The sequence below is a fragment of the Melitaea cinxia genome, chromosome 15, assembly GCF_905220565.1.
Source record: "Melitaea cinxia chromosome 15, ilMelCinx1.1, whole genome shotgun sequence".
NCBI lineage: Eukaryota > Metazoa > Arthropoda > Insecta > Lepidoptera > Nymphalidae > Melitaea > Melitaea cinxia.
This window is the reverse complement of record NC_059408.1, coordinates 1,634,910-1,652,839: the sequence shown is the minus strand read 5'-3', so window position 1 is coordinate 1,652,839 and position 17,930 is coordinate 1,634,910. Positions and strand designations below refer to the sequence as shown.

The 17,930-nt window shown below is 36.8% G+C and overlaps 2 protein-coding genes across 2 annotated transcripts; both read left to right on the top strand.

The window, feature by feature from the left end:
• Positions 1-292: 292 nt before the first annotated feature.
• LOC123660568 lies at positions 293-5,209 on the top strand. Its single transcript, XM_045595625.1, has 3 exons — positions 293-771; positions 3,581-3,798; positions 4,241-5,209. The coding sequence occupies exons 1-3, from the start codon at positions 293-295 to the stop codon at positions 4,951-4,953; spliced, it is 1,410 nt and encodes a 469-aa protein (XP_045451581.1). The 3' UTR covers positions 4,954-5,209.
• A 1,340-nt stretch (positions 5,210-6,549) lies between these two features.
• LOC123660567 lies at positions 6,550-16,249 on the top strand. The gene is made up of 4 exons (XM_045595624.1): positions 6,550-6,691; positions 7,257-7,449; positions 13,798-14,015; positions 15,462-16,249. Exons 1-4 carry the CDS (start codon positions 6,550-6,552, stop codon positions 16,172-16,174), a joined length of 1,266 nt encoding a protein of 421 aa, XP_045451580.1. The 3' UTR covers positions 16,175-16,249.
• Positions 16,250-17,930: the final 1,681 nt, after the last annotated feature.

The following is a 17,930-nucleotide window of genomic DNA, read 5'->3' as shown; positions in this document are numbered from 1 at the left end:
TTTCTTTGATCCCCAGCTTGATGTTAAAGCTAAGTTTAAAATCAATGCCAACATCTCGATCACGAACTGTGAACTCGTAGCGATCTCCGAAGCCCTATCATACATAATGCACATAGATCAGGAAAACTTTGTGATTTTTTCGGATTCTAAAAGTAGTATTCAACATCTGGCTCGGATACCCTCGAGTCTTCGAGGGATACCGATAGCCGTAGTCATTATAGATACTATCTGCAAAATCCGTGCATTAAATAAAAATGTTGTGATCCAGTGGATACCCTCTCATGTTGGCATCATGGGTAACGAAGAGGCTGACTTATTAGCCCGACAAGCAGCTTACGAAGGGATTGAATATGCATGTTTGCCGTTACACTCAGATTGGCTTAATAGCTTAAAAACACTCTGTAGATCCAAATGGCGCGAGTACTTTGATGAGCGTTCGCGATTGAAAGGTATTTGGTATAAAACAGTACAGTCTGAGCCACTTCGTTACCCATGGTTCGAGGAGAATAAGATGGACAGAAAACATATAGTGGCTTTGTTGAGAATGCGTACTGGTCACATTCCATCCAACAAGTTCATACATTTAATGGGAAAAACTGATTCTCCAAATTGTCCAGTTTGTGATGTCATTGACGATGTTTATCATGTGTTGATGGAATGTGACCGGAACGTGTCGGAGAGACAAGTGCTAGGCTGGGGATCAGATGTAGGAGCTTGCAACAGCGCCTTGGCCTCTCCCTTTTCGGAGGATGCTATGGTGCTGTGCAGGATGTTATTTGCTATATATCAAAGATAATAATTAGGGTTAGATCAATCATATTGTAAGTGTCAAAAGTTAGCATATGCGGGGGACCAAGAACAAATCACACATAACTGTGGCTTTGTTCTTGGTCTGTGGCCTATTATTATTTTTTTGTTAACTAAGTATAATGTTACTTATTGTTATATGGCTATGTTTTTGTTGTTGTCATTTTGTATCATTTATGTTACGGGGGTGACATAATCACTAAGTGATTAAACTCCCATTAAATAAAAGATTAAAAAAAAATATATTTTCATCACCTCTACATCTCAACATTGACAATATGATATCAAAAGCTTGGACAAGTTAGAAGACAAACATCAGAAAATTCGGGCTGAACTACGATAACTTTCCAACTATGATGGAGAATGACAAACATAGAGAAATGACAAACATATATTGCATTGGCCATACAGATGTTTGTTGTGGTCTGGGTGTTTGTGCGGTTCTTATGGGTCTCCCCACCGTGACTCGGAGAGCACGATAAGCCATCGGTCCCGGTCATGTGCACCTGATAGCTATCGTTACTCATAGTAGGGAATATATCCGCCAACCCGCATTGGAGCAGCGTGATGGATTAAGCTCTTATCCTTCTCCTACACGGGGAAAGAGACGGAATACATATAATAAATATATGATTGAAAAATGATGAATACTAATATGACTTTTTTCAAATATTATTATGAAAGTATATTCGATTATTTTTGTTTTTTTTTTTCGATTATTTTTGATTATTTTTATTTTTGTTTATTTTTTAATTTGTTCTTTGTTCATTTCAAAACTCTTTTAATTTTAAATTAATTTAATAACAGATAACACTATGCAATTAAATTATAATGTGTTACAGTGCTATTAATGACTGACGAAACAAACAAAGCTTTCCTGTGTCAAACTGATTTTAAAGTAAGATAAAATTTAATGTTGACTCGATAAATATACATAAGAAATCGATTGTACAAACTGTAATTGCGATTCGTACTCGATACGAATAGGAGTCGGGATAGTCAATACTTAGCACTATTATTCAATATACTAGAAATACCCGTGCGAATAATTCGCACTAAAGAAGTAAAAAAAATTACCGACTGTCAATCATGTTGACGGAGTTTCAAAATTAAAGCCGGCATATAAATAATTTTTATCAATTAATTTAATTTACAAAAACAAAAGCAAACATAAGTTTTTTTTGTTATGGATGCCGGTAGAGCAAGCCATTATCTATAAAATTATAATATAATTAATGTGCAGTAATTGTGAGGCTTTTTCTAAAAAGAGAGGTAAACATTACATAAAAAAAAAACAAAAATAATAATACAAACATAATTTAACCTTAGTGTATTAATATATGAATATATGATTTTCTCATAACTATGTAAATTTAAATAATACAATTATTTTATCTAAAACAATAAGAACAAAATATAAAATTATAGACATTCTTATTTTTGAATAAATAACGGCAAAATTGAATGACTGATGAATGAATGAATGAAAATGAACATGCTGACAAAAATTTGGACACAGTTAAAAAAATTTGGTCTCGACTACGACGATTTTCCAACCATGATAGACAATATTGGTCTTTTATTGTGGATTTTGACAATTAATATCCAAAAGAAATGGACTCACAGTAAGAACCATAATATTTTTTCTATTACAACAATAAAATCAAAGTAAATAATATCTTCATTTTCTGGGAACACAGAATTATTCGCTTTGTAGTCTTAGTTAAATTATATTATGTATATAATATGTACTTGTATTTTACCGACCGATGGCGGGATAACCATCCAACTGCTGGCTTTGAAATACACAGGCCGAAGACGGGCAGCAGCGTCTTCGGTGTGACAAAGACAGCCCTGCGGTCACCAACCCGCTTGCCTAGCGTGGTGACTATAGTCAAAACACATGAGTTCACGCCATTTTTGGCACGAACTTATGGAGGCATATGTCCAGCAGTGAACTGCGATAGGCTGAAATGATGTTTTTATATATAACGTAGAGATGTTATTCAGATTTTGGCTCAATTCAACGACTAGCAATGATTGGTTGGTTCAACCTATACTCCTAATGGGCCTAGGCCTCTTATTTCATCTAGGAAAAAAGTCAAACCTCAATCCTTCATGATGTTCCACTGCAAAATAGCAAATATATTCCCTACTGCAAGTAAGGATTGCTGTCAGTGTCAATGATAACAACCGGAACCAATAACTAAACGTGCTCTCCGAAGAACGACGAGGAGATCCACAAGGACAGACATCCAGACCAAAAATAAATATTTACATAGTAAATATCTATAAACTAACTTCGTTTACTGTATTTTTGGCTTTGTAGATTAGAAAAGTAATCTGCATGTTTATATTATAGAATTATTTATTAGTTATATTAAATTATGACATGTCTTCATTTAATAATTATGTTTCATTTTTTTTTTATACAGGTATCAATTTGATGTTTTATTTAATGACTACAATAGCGTTTTCGAGTTATTTCTATGTGTATGTTTTCTCCATGATTTGGCTCGTTTGCTTTCATTATGGCAAAGATGACGTTAAAGCGACGTCTGTAATCCTCGCCATTGGCTTAAATAGTATCATTTCTGGTACTAAAATTATTTTCATGAAAGTAAATGCGTAAGTATATTATGATTTATTTAAAACTATTACTAAAAGGGGATTTAAGTAAAACTAACAACATAAACGTAAGCAAAAAGTAAAAATACAATATAAAGTAAGAATTGAAATTTAAATTCTGCTAAATATATATTTATTTATTCAGAGACAAAATCAAGAGCACCGTTCAAAATTTCTTGGATTGCGATTTTCAAGTGACACCAAACACAAGATATGCCAAAAACCTACGTAAGAATTTAAGAGTGGTAAAGAAACGGTCGCTTATAATCTGGACTACGTTCGCGACTAACGGTTTAGCTTACCTTGTTTTACCACTGGTGAGGCCTGGAAGACATTTCACTATAGATTTTTTTTTACTTTATGGTAAAAACTCTTTTTAACGCATTAATTATTTAAATATTTTGTATTATTTTCTTTTTATAGAAGATATCTTTTTAACTTATATAAAAGCAGAGATCATTTAAATAGAAGCAATATATCATTTAAATAAATAAATCATTTTATTTATTTATTAGTCTTTAAATTATTTTACAATTTTCGTAAATTAAATTAAGACCCTTGCAACACCAGAAGAATCGCAAGCGCTTTGCCGACCCCACCTCCAATCCCCCAAAGGAACTCTCGTTACCTTATCACCACAGAAACACAACGCTGCTTTAAAGCAGTATTGTTTAGCTGCTATCTTCTATAAGGTCGAGATACTTTCCCAGTCAAGCCACTCCAGATTTTGAACAGGACATTTGCTGCTATGTCCTACCTCAATTAGCACGTAGTTACCTATAAATAATTGTTGCACTCTTTATAGGTCTGGAGCCAATGACCGAAACCCCAAACTATGAAATAGCTACCATCATTTTTACTATCACTTCTGGCTTTGCGGTCTACTCCATGGTCAGCATCGCAATATACGTCTTAGTCATTGTAGGTTACAATGAAGCACAGATGTACGCACTTAGTGAAGAATTAAGAAACGTCTGGGATGATAGTCAAAATTTCTACAATAAGATCAAACACAGGATAAGTGACAAAAGACATGTCATATTGATGAAACAACGGGTAACCAATGAATTCGTTAGAGTACGTCTACGAGATGTGACAAAATTCCACATTGCAAATATTAATCTTTTATCTGAATTTAATCAAGAATTCAGAGTTACATTAGCTCTAGAGTATACTCTCTTAGCTATTGCTATAATAGCGGAACTGCTTGGTGGTCTAGAACATACTTATCTTGCGCTGCCGTATACAATTGTTAAAATGCTGATGGACTGTCTTGCTGGTCAGCGAGTGATAGACGCAAGTGATGATTTTGAGAAATCAGTGTACTCTTGTCGGTGGGAAAATTTTAACACAAGCAATCAAAGGACTGTATTGTTAATGCTGGTTATGTCACAGAGAACTATGATACTGTCGGCCGGTGGATTCGCTACACTGAATTACAGTTTCTTGATGGCCATACTAAAATCAAGTTATTCGACATATACAACATTGGAATCAACTGTGAAGAATCATGCTTAAGAAAAACGGAAATTATTCAAACACTGTTTTCTACGTTGATGTACTTAACTGTCTGATATTTTTTTTTTCTAAATATTGTGTTATTAAGTAATTATATTTATTATATTGAGTAATTTAATTCAAACTTAATAATAACATTGAAAGTATGTTGCAGTTGTGAATAAGAAACGATATTTAACCCATGTTAATATTGACAACAGTTAGCATAAGATTTAAGGTTAGCAAAATTAATATAAACATTTATTTAAGTAATAAAGTTTTGATTTTCCTTCTCTTCTTCCTCCTATTTATAAATAAAGGGTACCTCAATAAAGGTTCGCAATAACACGCATAAGTACAATTAGAGTTTTCGCATATATTATTTTAAAAAATAAATTTAAAAATGTATTCAGGGTGTATACCTAGTTATAATTAATATATTTGAATAGCTAAAAATAGCTTACACGTACTTCGTACTTAAGATGATTATACAATTAGTGATTTGAGGGCCTTTTCTACGTTCACGACATTTCGTAAAATTTGTAAAAAAAAAACTTATTTTTAATTTCTTTGTTTTATAGTCAAATTTATTAAAATTTTTACCCTATAAATGTTTGATTTATTCATTCAGCCTGTAAAATCCCACGGCAGCGTTTTCTATGTAGGAGAAGAATCTTAGCTTGCCTAATTCAGCACGCTGCTCCACTGTGAGATGGCGGATAAACTCCTTACTACAAGTAACGATCGCTATTAGGTATGATAAAAAAACGGGACCGATAACTTAACGTGCTCTCTGAGGCACTGTAGGGAGACCCACAAGGACAGACACCCAGATCGGAAACAAATATTCGTACAAATTCAAATATCCATGAATCCATCCCTAGCGGATATCGAACCCCCGACCGCCGGTATATAAGGCACACGCACCACTACACCAGAGCGGTTACAATATAACTATTTAGGTTACATAAAATCATGGGTTACACAAATTTTTATTACGAGTAAATCCATATATAGAATGGTCTTACATTTAAACATTCAGAAGTTTTGATAATCTAACAATAAGAATGAATTTGTTTAAAATGTTTCCATTGTTTAGACTTGTATTAAAATTTCGTACACTATAAAAGTCAAAATCGATTCTAATCTAACTGTAAGCTAAATAAACATCGATGAATATGCAAACATAGTCGTTGAATTAAAATCCAACTTTTCAGTCGACATTCCAACCACGAGCCAAGCAAATAATTCTTTTCTTTGTTATATTGAACTAAACTGATTTTACCAAAGATAAAATTGTAACTAATGTGCATAGGGAATCGATTGAACAAACTGTAAATAATAATGGCTGACTCGATACGAATAGTAGTAGTAAATGTACGCAATGAAAAGGAAATGTAATAAATTTGTAAAAACACTGAGACGTTAAAAGGTTCTCTAGTGGTCAATCTAGTGGAAAAAAATCTGTATAATTAGAACGTTTTCAGTTTTAGTCTAAATTGAAAAAATAAAATAGATGAGCCTAGACTAAGACAAATACATGTGTGACTAGAATTTATTGGTTCTATCTAAAATACTTACAAGCCACAGCTTTCAATATTTATTTTGGAATACAACATGAAACCCAATATTTTGAGGAATGCATGGGTGCAATTAAAAAAATTTGGTCTCGACTACGATGACTTTCCGACCATGGTGGACAATCTTGGTCTTTTGTTATGGCTTTTGACAATAAACATCCAAAAAAAATGGACTCAAAGTAAGTATTGCATTTAAGTATTTAGTATTCATCTGTTTCCAAGAAAAATTCAAAAAAGACTTTATTAGACAATTCTTTTTAAACAATAGATAGACTGCGTTTTAGTTTTGTCTAATCTAAACTGCCAATTGAAGATAAATTTTACACAGTTTTCAAGTATTTTTGAATTTTTTTATGCTTGTATGGGATACCGCACGTTCAGCAATTTAATTTTCTTTGCAATCTAATAACCTCCTTTAATTAAGGTGGTTTCTTAAGAAATAGTTGTTTGCCTGATGCGGATTACGTCAATACTTTTTTATATCAACAACAACTCAAAATAATCTTAATAACCTTAGTGTTAGAGCGACTTTTATTAGGTTTGGTTTACTTCAAGACCTTCTCTTAAATGTCGTCTCACATTCAACTGTAGACTATACCATACAGTAATTTAGTCCTTCGAGCCGGATAAGGAAATACATTGATGTATTCCTGGAGTCGTTAGGTTTATTGTTAGTTTGTTTTAAAGTATAAGTACGATTTGCGTCTGGGTGTCATTTAAGTATTTTTATTTTTGACGTTGCAGGTGTACATATTATATTCTACATTTTATCTACAATAGGCGTTATTACCTATTTATATGTGCATGGTTTCTCTATGATTTGGCTGGTATGCTTCCGTTATGGTAAAAAGGAAATAGAGGCGACGTGTGTCGTCCTTGCTTTGAGTGCTTGCAGTATCACTAGTGTCACAAAGTTGGCTTTCATGAAATTATATGCGTAAGTATTTATATAGTTAAAGAAACACTTATATTTCGTGTACTGTTTAAAAATGAACAGACTACATTTATTAGAATAAAATATTTTAATTATTTTCAATGTGTCGTGACAAAACTTTTGCCCGGGTACATTTTCAATAATTATTAAAAAACGTTTGTGATTTCTTGTTCTCGTTTCACAACTTTATCTTTATTTAATTAAATTTTAGCAAATTTGCTTAACACTTCAAAAACCAACTCAATTCTTAAGGTTTTGTTCAGTCAGTCAGTCAGTTCAGCGTATTGCACTCCACTGTTGGACATAGGCCTCCCCAAGTTCGCGCCAGATATCCCGGTTTTCGCACTTCTCATCCAGCCTACACCGGCAATCTTACGTAGATCGTCCAACGGGCCGGAGGACGTCCCACACTGCGTTTGCCAAGACGCGGTGTTCAATGTTTTGTTCTATGAATTATAATCTCATAACATAGTGTTACATGTTAGGGTTCGAAGGATTTGGAGAGAAAAACCTGCTGACTCTTTTCAAGACTTTATTCACAAGCACTAGGTCCAACACAAAGCACTAGGTTCAAACACTAAGCACTAACAATGTCCTAAGTCGTAGCCAATGTCGTAGGTTTCGCTGGTACCACTCTTGATCACTAGTTTTCACTCTTGAAATCGCCTTGAAGATCGCTCAAACTGAACTGAACTCGCTCGCCTACCTGCGGCTATTTATATCGGCCGACACGAGGCCCAGACCATTCTGGAAAGTTCGCGCATGTACCCGGTTTTCGAGACTATACTTCTATATAGTTCCACAGTAGTTCCTCTAACGCCATCTACACTCGCGTGCAACTGAATCGACTCAAGCCGTATATTGGTATAAAACTTCGATTTTTAGAAAAATGGCTTATCCGATTTTCTTGTTCTTTTTTTTTGTTTGAAAGCCTAATCTTTTCTCTTAAAAATGCTATCCTAATGAGAAAAATCGGTTGAGTATTTATTGATAAAATTTAATTTGACAGAAATGCATAAAAATTGAAGAAAATGAAAACAACAACATAATGAATAAAAAATTATTTTTGATAGAAGTAAGGAAAATTAAAATTTTCAATACTTTGTATTGCCTCCCCTAGCTTTTATAACGGCTTGCATGCGATTTTTCATTGATTTTATCACTTTTTTGATAAAATGTTGAGGTATCGTATTCCATTCTTCCTCTAGCGTAGTTTTGAGCTCGACGATTATTGATGGAGCCGTATCTCTAGCTCACACCCTCCGTTTGAGCTCATCCCATAAATGCTCAATGCAATTCAGATCAGGACTGAGGGCTGGCCACATCATCGTCTCAATATGCACCTCTTAAAGAAACTGGCGAGTAACACTTGCTGTATGACACCGAGCATTATCATGCATCAATAGAAAATCTTCTCCTATGTACCCTGCATAAGGTACAACATGATCGAGGAGAATGTTTTCCACGTACTTTTGAGGTGTTAGACCACCACTCCGACCACCACCAGGCATGAAAACAAGCTCGGTCTTCCCTTCATATGATATTCCAGCCCACATCGTGACTAAACCACCGCCATATGATACTGTTTCAGCGAAACAGCATTGCGAGAACTGTTCCACTGGACGCTTGTATACTCGGTCTCTTCTGTCATTGCCATGGAGACACATTCTGCTCTCATCAGTGAACAGGATGGAGCTCCATTGCTCAATAGTCCAATTGAGTTGTTCACGAGCAAATTAAAGTCGGGCTTGACGGTGACCTGCGGTCAGTTTCGGGCCTCTGGCTGGCCGTTTAGGAGTTAAAATTGGATTTCTTCAGCCGTCTTCTAATTGGCCACTGACTGACAGCCACTCCTCGAACCCTTCTGAGCTCCTGTTGCACATCAACGCCCGTGAGATAACGATTTCTCAACGAAGTTGAGACAATGAAGCGGTCGTCTGTCTCAGATGTGCTCCGGTGTCTATTGGTTTATGGTCTCCGAACGAAGCCACTGGTCTCTTGAAACCTTCTGTATACTCATGAAACAGCTGATTGGCTCATGTTAAGTTTACGAGCGACTTGCCTTTGATTATGGCCCGCTTGCAACAAACCTACAACTTGGACCGCTGCTTCTGAGGTAGTGTCCATTGGATCGCGATTAAAATACTGGGTGCTTAAGGAGATGTGTACCTGTCAACGTCTGACGAGTGATTGATAAGAAATATGGGTCACGTGAGCTCTTATACATGATTTAGTCTCGCAACTCATGGGTACCGCAACGGGTAATTTCTGTAACGCTCATGTTTGACCGTATTTATTTAAAAAGTTTTTTCATTGTTTATTTGAAAATGGCTATATTTATGAAAAAAAATATGTGTCTTTGGAATAAAACAATCTTTTACAAAAATCGGATAAGCCATTTTCCGAAAAATCAAACTTATATACCAATATACGGCTTGAGTCGATTCAGTTGCACGCGAGTGTAGTATTGAGTAGAGAGTTTCATGCGGTCTCTGTCTTTGCGTGGTTTCAATGGTTACCGCTAGATGGCACTAGTTTCTTTGTGTGTCCTTAACACTACTCCCCTCTTAGAGATGCTCGTCCCGAGCATCGTCGTTACTGCCATGGTAACGCGCCAGACGGTCTATGTGTACCACTTTGAATGTCCCTCTTGGTTGCTTTTGAATCCTGTAAGTCACATCATTCAGTCGGGTAACCACTTTGTATGGACCGTCCCACTTGGTCTGCGACTTTGGCGATTTCCCTTTCCGGCGGGTTGGGTTATGCAGCCAGACCAGTGACGCTTCCTTGAAGCCGCTCGTGTTCGATTTCCGGTCGTATCTGGTTTTCATGTTCTCGCTTGAGTGTAACCCATTTTCCCGAATCAAGGCGTGTATATAGCGCAATTTTTCCCTTAAATCGCTGACATAGTCTTGTACGGTATTTGGTCCCTCCGGTGCGACTCCAGTTAATAGGTCTACTGGTATTCGCAATTCTCTACCGTAATTGACATACGCCGGGGTAGCTTTTATGCTCTCATGCTCGGCGGTTCGGTACGACAGAAGGAAGAGTGCTATATACTTGTCCCAATCCTTTTGTTTGTCGTCTACCAATTTCGCCAAATGCCTCTAAAGGGTCTGGTTAAATCTCTCAACCATTCCATCAGACTATGGATGGTACGCGGTGGTACTCGTCTTATGCATACCCAAAATTCTGCACACTTCTTGGAATACTTGCGATTCGAAGTTCCTGCCCTGATCAGAATGGATTTCTAGAGGCACACCAAAGCGACATATCACTTCTTCGACTAACTTAGAAGCGACTGTTGTAGCTTCTTGGTTTGGTATGGCGAACACTTCGGGCCATTTGGTGAAGTAGTCCATGACGACCATAAAATACTTGTTTCCCGATTCCGTTACAGGAAAGGCCCCGCTATGTCAACCGCAATTCGCTCCCACGGTGCACCGACGTTATACAACCGCAGGTTCCCACGACTCCTGGTCTGTGGTCCTTTTACAGCAGCGCAAGTAGTACATTTGCGGCACCAATCCTGTACATCATCTCGACAATGCAACCAGTAAAATCGTTCTCGCACTTTTGTTAACGTCCTCTTGACACCTAGATGACCTCCTGATACGCCATCATGTATTTCACTATCTGGGTCTTCTTTTGCGGACAGTTGAGCTGAAGATGGCCCCTCTCGCCGCACTTGTAGCACATGACTCCAGAACTTTTCTTCGTAGGAGCCTTAACTACCTTAGCTTCCTCAGAGACCTCGCGGATCTTAGGGGTCTGCCTTATGTCAAGGCGAACAGCCTCGACCTCCAAAGCATGCGCCAATGCTTCCTTTAACGAGGTGTGGTGACGAAGCCTCACTGCAGCTCTGACTTCCAGGTCTTTGATTCCGTCGACAAATGCTTGAACAATATTCGTGTCAACCATCTTGGTGTCTGCTCCTGGGTGTGCCTTCCTGACGAGTTTCTCAATTTCCAACGCCCATTGTCGTAGTCCTTCTCCTGAGTGTTGGACTCTGTCACGCAATTGGGCACGGAACACGTACTCCAGGTGTCGCTCCCCGTATCGGGATTCAAGTGCCTCCATCAAGTCTTGGAACCCGTTTCCTGTATGTGGCAGTGTTTCCAGAACCGACAAAGCTTGCCCTCTGAGCGCAACAGTAAGAGCGGTCAGGCATTGCTCTTCCGTCCATCCGTTGGCAGTAGCAACAGTCTGGAATTGTCGACGATAAGCGTTCCACGAAGTAGTGCCGTCGTAGGGAGGCACTTTCACTCTTGGTCCTTGCGCCACTCCGGTACTTCCACTAGACATCGCGACTCCCATGGTTTCAAGGCGCACTACTTTCTTTTGTAGTTCAGCGAAGACGGTTTTCACATTTTCCACATCTAATCCTAACCTGGTAACTCGTTCTTCCACTACGTCGACATCTTTTCGAAGCTTAGTCACCGCGTCGCTAACATCTTTTATAGCCCAAAGCGTTTTTTCTTGGAGCTCTTTTTGTTCATCATTACATCATCATTACAGCCTATACAGTCCACTGCTGGACATAGGCCTCCACAAGTTTACGCCAAAAATAACGTGAACTCATGTGTTTTGCCCATAGTCACCACGCTGGGCAGGCGGGTTGGTGACCGCAGTACTGGCTTTGTCGCACCGAAGACGCTGCTGCCCGTCTTCGGCCTGTGCCACCATTTCAAAGCCAGCAGTTGGATGGTTATCCCGCCATCGGTCGGCTTCTTAAGTTCCAAGGTGGTTGTGGAACCTTGTTATCCCCTAGTCGCCTCTTACGACACCCACGGGAAGAGAGGGGGTGGCTAAATTCTTTTATCTATGGGCGGGGCCTGGGGGCGTGGTCAGTGGGCGGGGCATGATAGGCGGGGTCAGTGGGCGGGGCTTGGTCCACGGTGGGCGGAGCTTGGACCACGGTGGGCGGAGCTTGGTCCCTAACGACATCTAGTATTGAGTAGAGAGTTTCATGCGGTCTCTATCTTTCCGTGGTTTCAATGGTTACCGCTAGATGGCGCTAGTTTCTTTGTGTGTCCTTAACAATAGCATAGCATAGTTTCAGCTTTTTATTTTATTTAACGCTTAAGCATTGGGAGTATTAATTAAAATTTAATTTCTTTCACATCTTTAATAAATACAGGCTTTCTCTTCCGCTTCCAATAAGACGTGCTTCTACTCCAGCCTGTTTTAAGCAACATCTAAAGAAGTATTATATATCCCTTAACATATAATAATAGTCAGAATTTAAACATACATATTTTATATCAATATATATTTTACATTTATACGCGTATATTATACTATCTTGATTAATTATGTATGGATACTATATTATATGTATTATTAAATCATACGCTATTTTTAATATTGTACACTGCCTATCCGTCACTACTATATCGTGTCGTGTGCCAAAGGTTATCTGAAAGAAATCGCTCTTCAGCGATAAGATAGCCTTTGTACACTTTTTTTTAACCGACTTCCAAAAAAGGAGGAGGTTCTCAATTCGACTGTATTTTTTTTTTTTTTTTTGTTTTATGTATGTTACATCAGAACTTTTGACCGGGTAGACCGATTTCGACAAATTTTGTTTTAATCGAAAGGTGGTGTGTGCCAATTGGTCCCATTTAAATTTATTTGAGATCTAACAACTACTTTTCGAGTTATATCTAATAATGCGTTTTTACTTGACGCTTTTTTTATCGACCTACGTTGTATTATACCGCATAACTTTCTACTGGATGTACCGATTTTGATAATTCTTTTTTGTTGGAAAGAAGATATCTCTAGTTTAGTACTATGATAAGGAAACCAGGATCTGATGATGGAATCCCAGAGAAATCGAGGGAAACTCTTGAAAATCCGGAATAACTTTTTACTGGGTGTACCGATTTTGATAATTCTTTTTTTGTTTGAAAGAAGATATCCCTATTTTAATACCATGATAAGGAAACCAGGATCTGATGATGGAATCCCAGAGAAATCGAGGGAAACTCTTAAAAATCCGCAATAACTTTTTACTGGGTGTACCGATTTTAATAATTTTTAATTTAATCGAAAGCTGATGTTTGTCATGTGGTCACATAAAATATTTATTGCGATCTGATAACTACTTTTTGAGTAATCTTTGATAACGCGTAGTTAATTGACTTTTTTTTCGTCGATATACGTTGTATTACTCGTCGATGTAATTGAAGTCGGTTTTTTTTTTTCGTTTGCGAGCAAACACAATTATTGTCACTACTGTTTGTTTATATTTTGGTGTACAATAAAGAATCGCCTTTGTACATCTTTTTTTTGTCGCTACTGTTTGTTTATATTAGGTGTACAATATTATAATTATTATTATTACAGGAAAGAAATCAAGATTACAATTCAAAGATATTTAAAATGCGACTCTCAAGTAATACCTGATACAAGATTTGCCAAAAATCTCCGCAAGAACCTTAGAGCCGTGAAGAAACGATCCTTAATTATTTGGATTTCTCTCGTGACAAACGCCTTTGCATACCTTGCTAGACCATTAATCACTCCTGGAAGACATTTTTCTGTCGAATTGATGCTACTCTATGGTAAAAATATAAGCTTATAACTTTGCATTATAATAATAATAATAATAAAGCTTTATTATCCCTTAAGTTTTACATATTTTTACATAATAATTACTTAAAATAATTATATTTATTAGTACGGTTAGTATAATATCTTAATTCCTATATTAGTGTAAGATTAGTCGTAAGGGCCGCCGATGGCGGTAAAAGCCTCCTCCAAACCACTCCAGTAAGCTCTGTCCCGCGCCAGTCTGGTCCACAGCGTTCCAGCCGCTTCGACCAAGTCATCACTCCATCGCTTGTATGGTCTACCTCGTCTTCTTTTCTTATCTCGTGGGTACCAATCTATTATACTTTGTAACCATCTCGTTTCAGTTACTCTCAGAATGTGACCAGCCCACCTCCATTTCAGTGTCATAATCCGCCTTACGATGTCCATGGCTTTAGATTTTTTCCTGATTATTGTGTTATTTATTCGATCTTTTAATTTTATATTCATGTTACTTCTTTCTAATGCTCTTTGACATGTTCTAATTTTATGTAAGTGGGTTTTTTTCAGTGTCCAGGTTTGACATCCGTATGTTAAGGTAGGGGCTAGGCAGATGTTCATAGCTTTTGTTTTTAAATTGATGGGTAAGGAACCTTTAAATATCTCTTTCATAGACCAGTATTTATTCCACGTGCATTTTATTCTTCGGTCGACTTCCTTGTCCTCACATGACTTGAACGCTATGAGATGTCCCAGGTACACATATTCTTCTACATAATCAATTTTAACTGTTTGCATCAATATGGGGTTTTCGTTTCTATTTGTCATGACCTTAGTTTTTTCTCTGTTTATTTGTAATCCGACCTTTTCGCTGTAGTAGTTAAGAGATTCTAGCATATACTCTAGCTGTGTTGAGTTTTCTGAAAGTAGAACGATGTCATCTGCGAATCTAAGGTGTGACAGGAACCTACCATTTATGTTGATGCCAAGGTTGTCCCAGTTGAGATTTCTAAAAACAGATTCTAAAACAGATATAAATAGTTTTGGAGATAGCGGGTCACCTTGCTTTACTCCTCGCTCTATTCGAAATTTAGGTCCCGGTTTTTCTAACCGTACCCGTGCCATACTTTTCATGTAGATCTTTTTTATAAGTTCTATGTATTCGCCTTCAATTCCTTGCTCGTTTAATGCGTTCCAGATAGAGTTGTGTGATATAGAGTCGAATGCTTTTGAATAGTCAACAAATGCGATATAAAGAGGTAAGTTATATTCTGTGTATTTTTCCAATATTAGTTTCAGAGTAAGTATGTGATCTATTGTGGAGTAATTTTTCATGAAACCAGCCTGCTCTATCGATTGATTTTCATCAATTTTTTTTGTTAACTTTGCATTACTTTTTATTATTATATACTATGTTACATTTTCAACAAAAAACCATTAATATTTTGACATTTTTTAATGATTAATTTTTTTCCCAGGACTAGAACCAATGTTCGAATCGCCTAATTATGAAATATGTACATTCATCTTAACCACCGGCATTGGGTTTGGCGTCTACGCTTTAGTCGGTATTGCTGTATACGTTTTGATTACTGTAGGTTACAACGAGGCTCAGATGTATGCCCTCAGTGATGAACTGAAACATGTATGGGATGATAGTCGCAACTTCTACAATCATATCAAACATAGAATAAGTGATAAGAGACGGGCAGTATACATAAAACAAGAGACAATGAATGAGTTTATTAGAATACGACTAAGAGATATCGCAAAATTTCATGTTGCCAATATTAATCTCTTACGTCATTTAGACGCTGAGCTAAGGCCTACATTGGCTCTTGAATATTCTATTTTGGCATGTGCTATTACTACTGAGTTACTTGGTGGTCTAGAACACACGTATCTTACGGTACCGTATACAGTCGTCCAAATAACAATAGACTGTCTTGCTGGACAGAGGCTGATAGATGCGTGCGATGAATTGGAAAGATCATTATACTCCTGTCAGTGGGAAAATTTTAACGTTAGCAACCAAAGGACAGTACTATTGATGCTGATGATGTCGCAGAAAACTCTGATGCTATCAGCTGGTGGCGTCACAAAATTGAATTTCAATTGCTTGATGGTCATACTAAAAACAAGTTACTCTACATATACCACATTGAAATCAACTATGAAGAAAAACGCTTAGTATTAAGAATTGTTAATTATAAATTTGCTTTCTAATTTTGATTTATGTCTCTGAATAAACTAATTTGTAGTTTTATTATTTCATATTTTTTTACATGGATTCAATGATACTTTATAGTTACAATTACGATACGACTTAGTCTGTAACATTCCACTGCTGGGCTTAAGGTGCTTACCCAGGAACGACGGGAAGACCCACGAGGACAAACGACCAGATCGGAAAAAAACATTTGTCGAATACACAAATATCCATAAAGAGTGGAAATCGAACCTACAATCGCCGCACGCACCACTCGCATCGAGAGAGACGAATTTATAGTTAAATCTTATTGCTATAAATGTGCAACTGAGGCAGGACACAGTGTAATCCTGCTCAAAATCTGGAGCAACCTGACGGGGGTAGTAATTACGACCTAACAGAAGAGCACAGCTAAATAATACTGCTTTCAAACAGTGCTGTGTTCCTGTGATGAGTAAGGTGATCAGTGCTTCTGAGATCGATGCTTCATCTATAAACTACTGTAATCGGTTATTAGTAGGTGAGCTAGCCGTACACTTGTTTGCGAAAGAGTAGATGGATGTTTGGTACTCAGTTAAGAACCATACTATACTCGTAGCTGGTTTGAAATAATACAAAATTACTTTATTATTCCAGAAAAAAATATGGTTTTTATTAGATTGATTTTTTGCCTTTCATATAGCAAGAGATCGTCAGCAACTTTGCACGAAAAACTCTCTACCCTGCTCCCTCTACCCCCTGAGTCTAGGTATCAGAGGATTACATACCAACTCTACTTTCTTTTACCGGATAATATTTACTTTCTATGGAATAGAACAATATCACGAATAGTTAGTAATAACATTAATAATACGAATGATAATTGTGTTTGCAGGCAAACGAAGAAAAACCGACTTCAATTAGATCGACAATTAATACAACGTAGGTAGACGAAAAAATATTCAAGTAAATACGCATTATCAAAGATTACTCCAAAATTTGTAATCAGATCTCGATGAAATTTAAATGTGACCACATGATAAACATCAGCTTTCGATTAAATCAAAAATCATTAAAATCAGTACACCCAGTAAAAAGTTATGCGGATTTTCGAGAGTTTCCCTCGATTTCTCTAGGATCCCATCACCAGATCATGGTGATCATGTATCATGATAAGGAAACTAGGATCTGGTGATGGGATCACCATGAAGTACCATGGTACCAAACTAGAGATATCTCCTTTCCAACAAAAAAAGAATTATCAAAATCGGTTCATAAATGACGGAGTTATCCCCGAACATACATAAAAGTAAAAATAAAATATATATACGGTCGAATTGAGTAACCTCCTCCTTTTTTGAAGTCGGTTAAAAAATATGATTATCTTGCCTTTAATATAGATGTCGCTAATTTGGTAACCATAACATAAACGTTATCTATAGCTCTAGACATTTATTTTCCTCGAATTAAAATCGATTATTATTATTTGAAATAAATTAAATTCTTCATACCTTCTGCTCTTTTTAATTGTCTTTTCATAATATGTCGTGGGATGATACAATTTGTTTACATTGTGCCGGGTGCTAATTTTAAATTTTAACTTTGTTTGCATTGAAAAAAATTCATATCATGTGTGGTTATTGTAAGTCTAATATATAAAATTCTCGTGTCGCGGTGTTTGAAATTAAACTTCTCCGAAACGGCTTGACCGATTCTTATGAAATTTTGTGGCATATTGGATAGGTCTGAGAATCGAACA

Excerpts from the sequence above, each read along its gene's own strand:
- LOC123660568 (XM_045595625.1), top strand. The coding sequence starts at position 293 with ATGGGTAACGAAGAGGCTGACTTATTAGCCCGACAAGCAGCTTACGAA. Across the intron at positions 772-3,580 it reads GCTATGGTGCTGTGCAGGAT|AGACAAAATCAAGAGCACCG; the intron begins GTTATTTGCTAT and ends TTATTTATTCAG. Across the intron at positions 3,799-4,240 it reads AGATTTTTTTTTACTTTATG|GTCTGGAGCCAATGACCGAA; the intron begins GTAAAAACTCTT and ends CACTCTTTATAG.
- LOC123660567 (XM_045595624.1), top strand. The coding sequence starts at position 6,550 with ATGAAACCCAATATTTTGAGGAATGCATGGGTGCAATTAAAAAAATTT. Across the intron at positions 6,692-7,256 it reads CCAAAAAAAATGGACTCAAA|GTGTACATATTATATTCTAC; the intron begins GTAAGTATTGCA and ends TTGACGTTGCAG. Across the intron at positions 7,450-13,797 it reads GCTTTCATGAAATTATATGC|GAAAGAAATCAAGATTACAA; the intron begins GTAAGTATTTAT and ends TTATTATTACAG.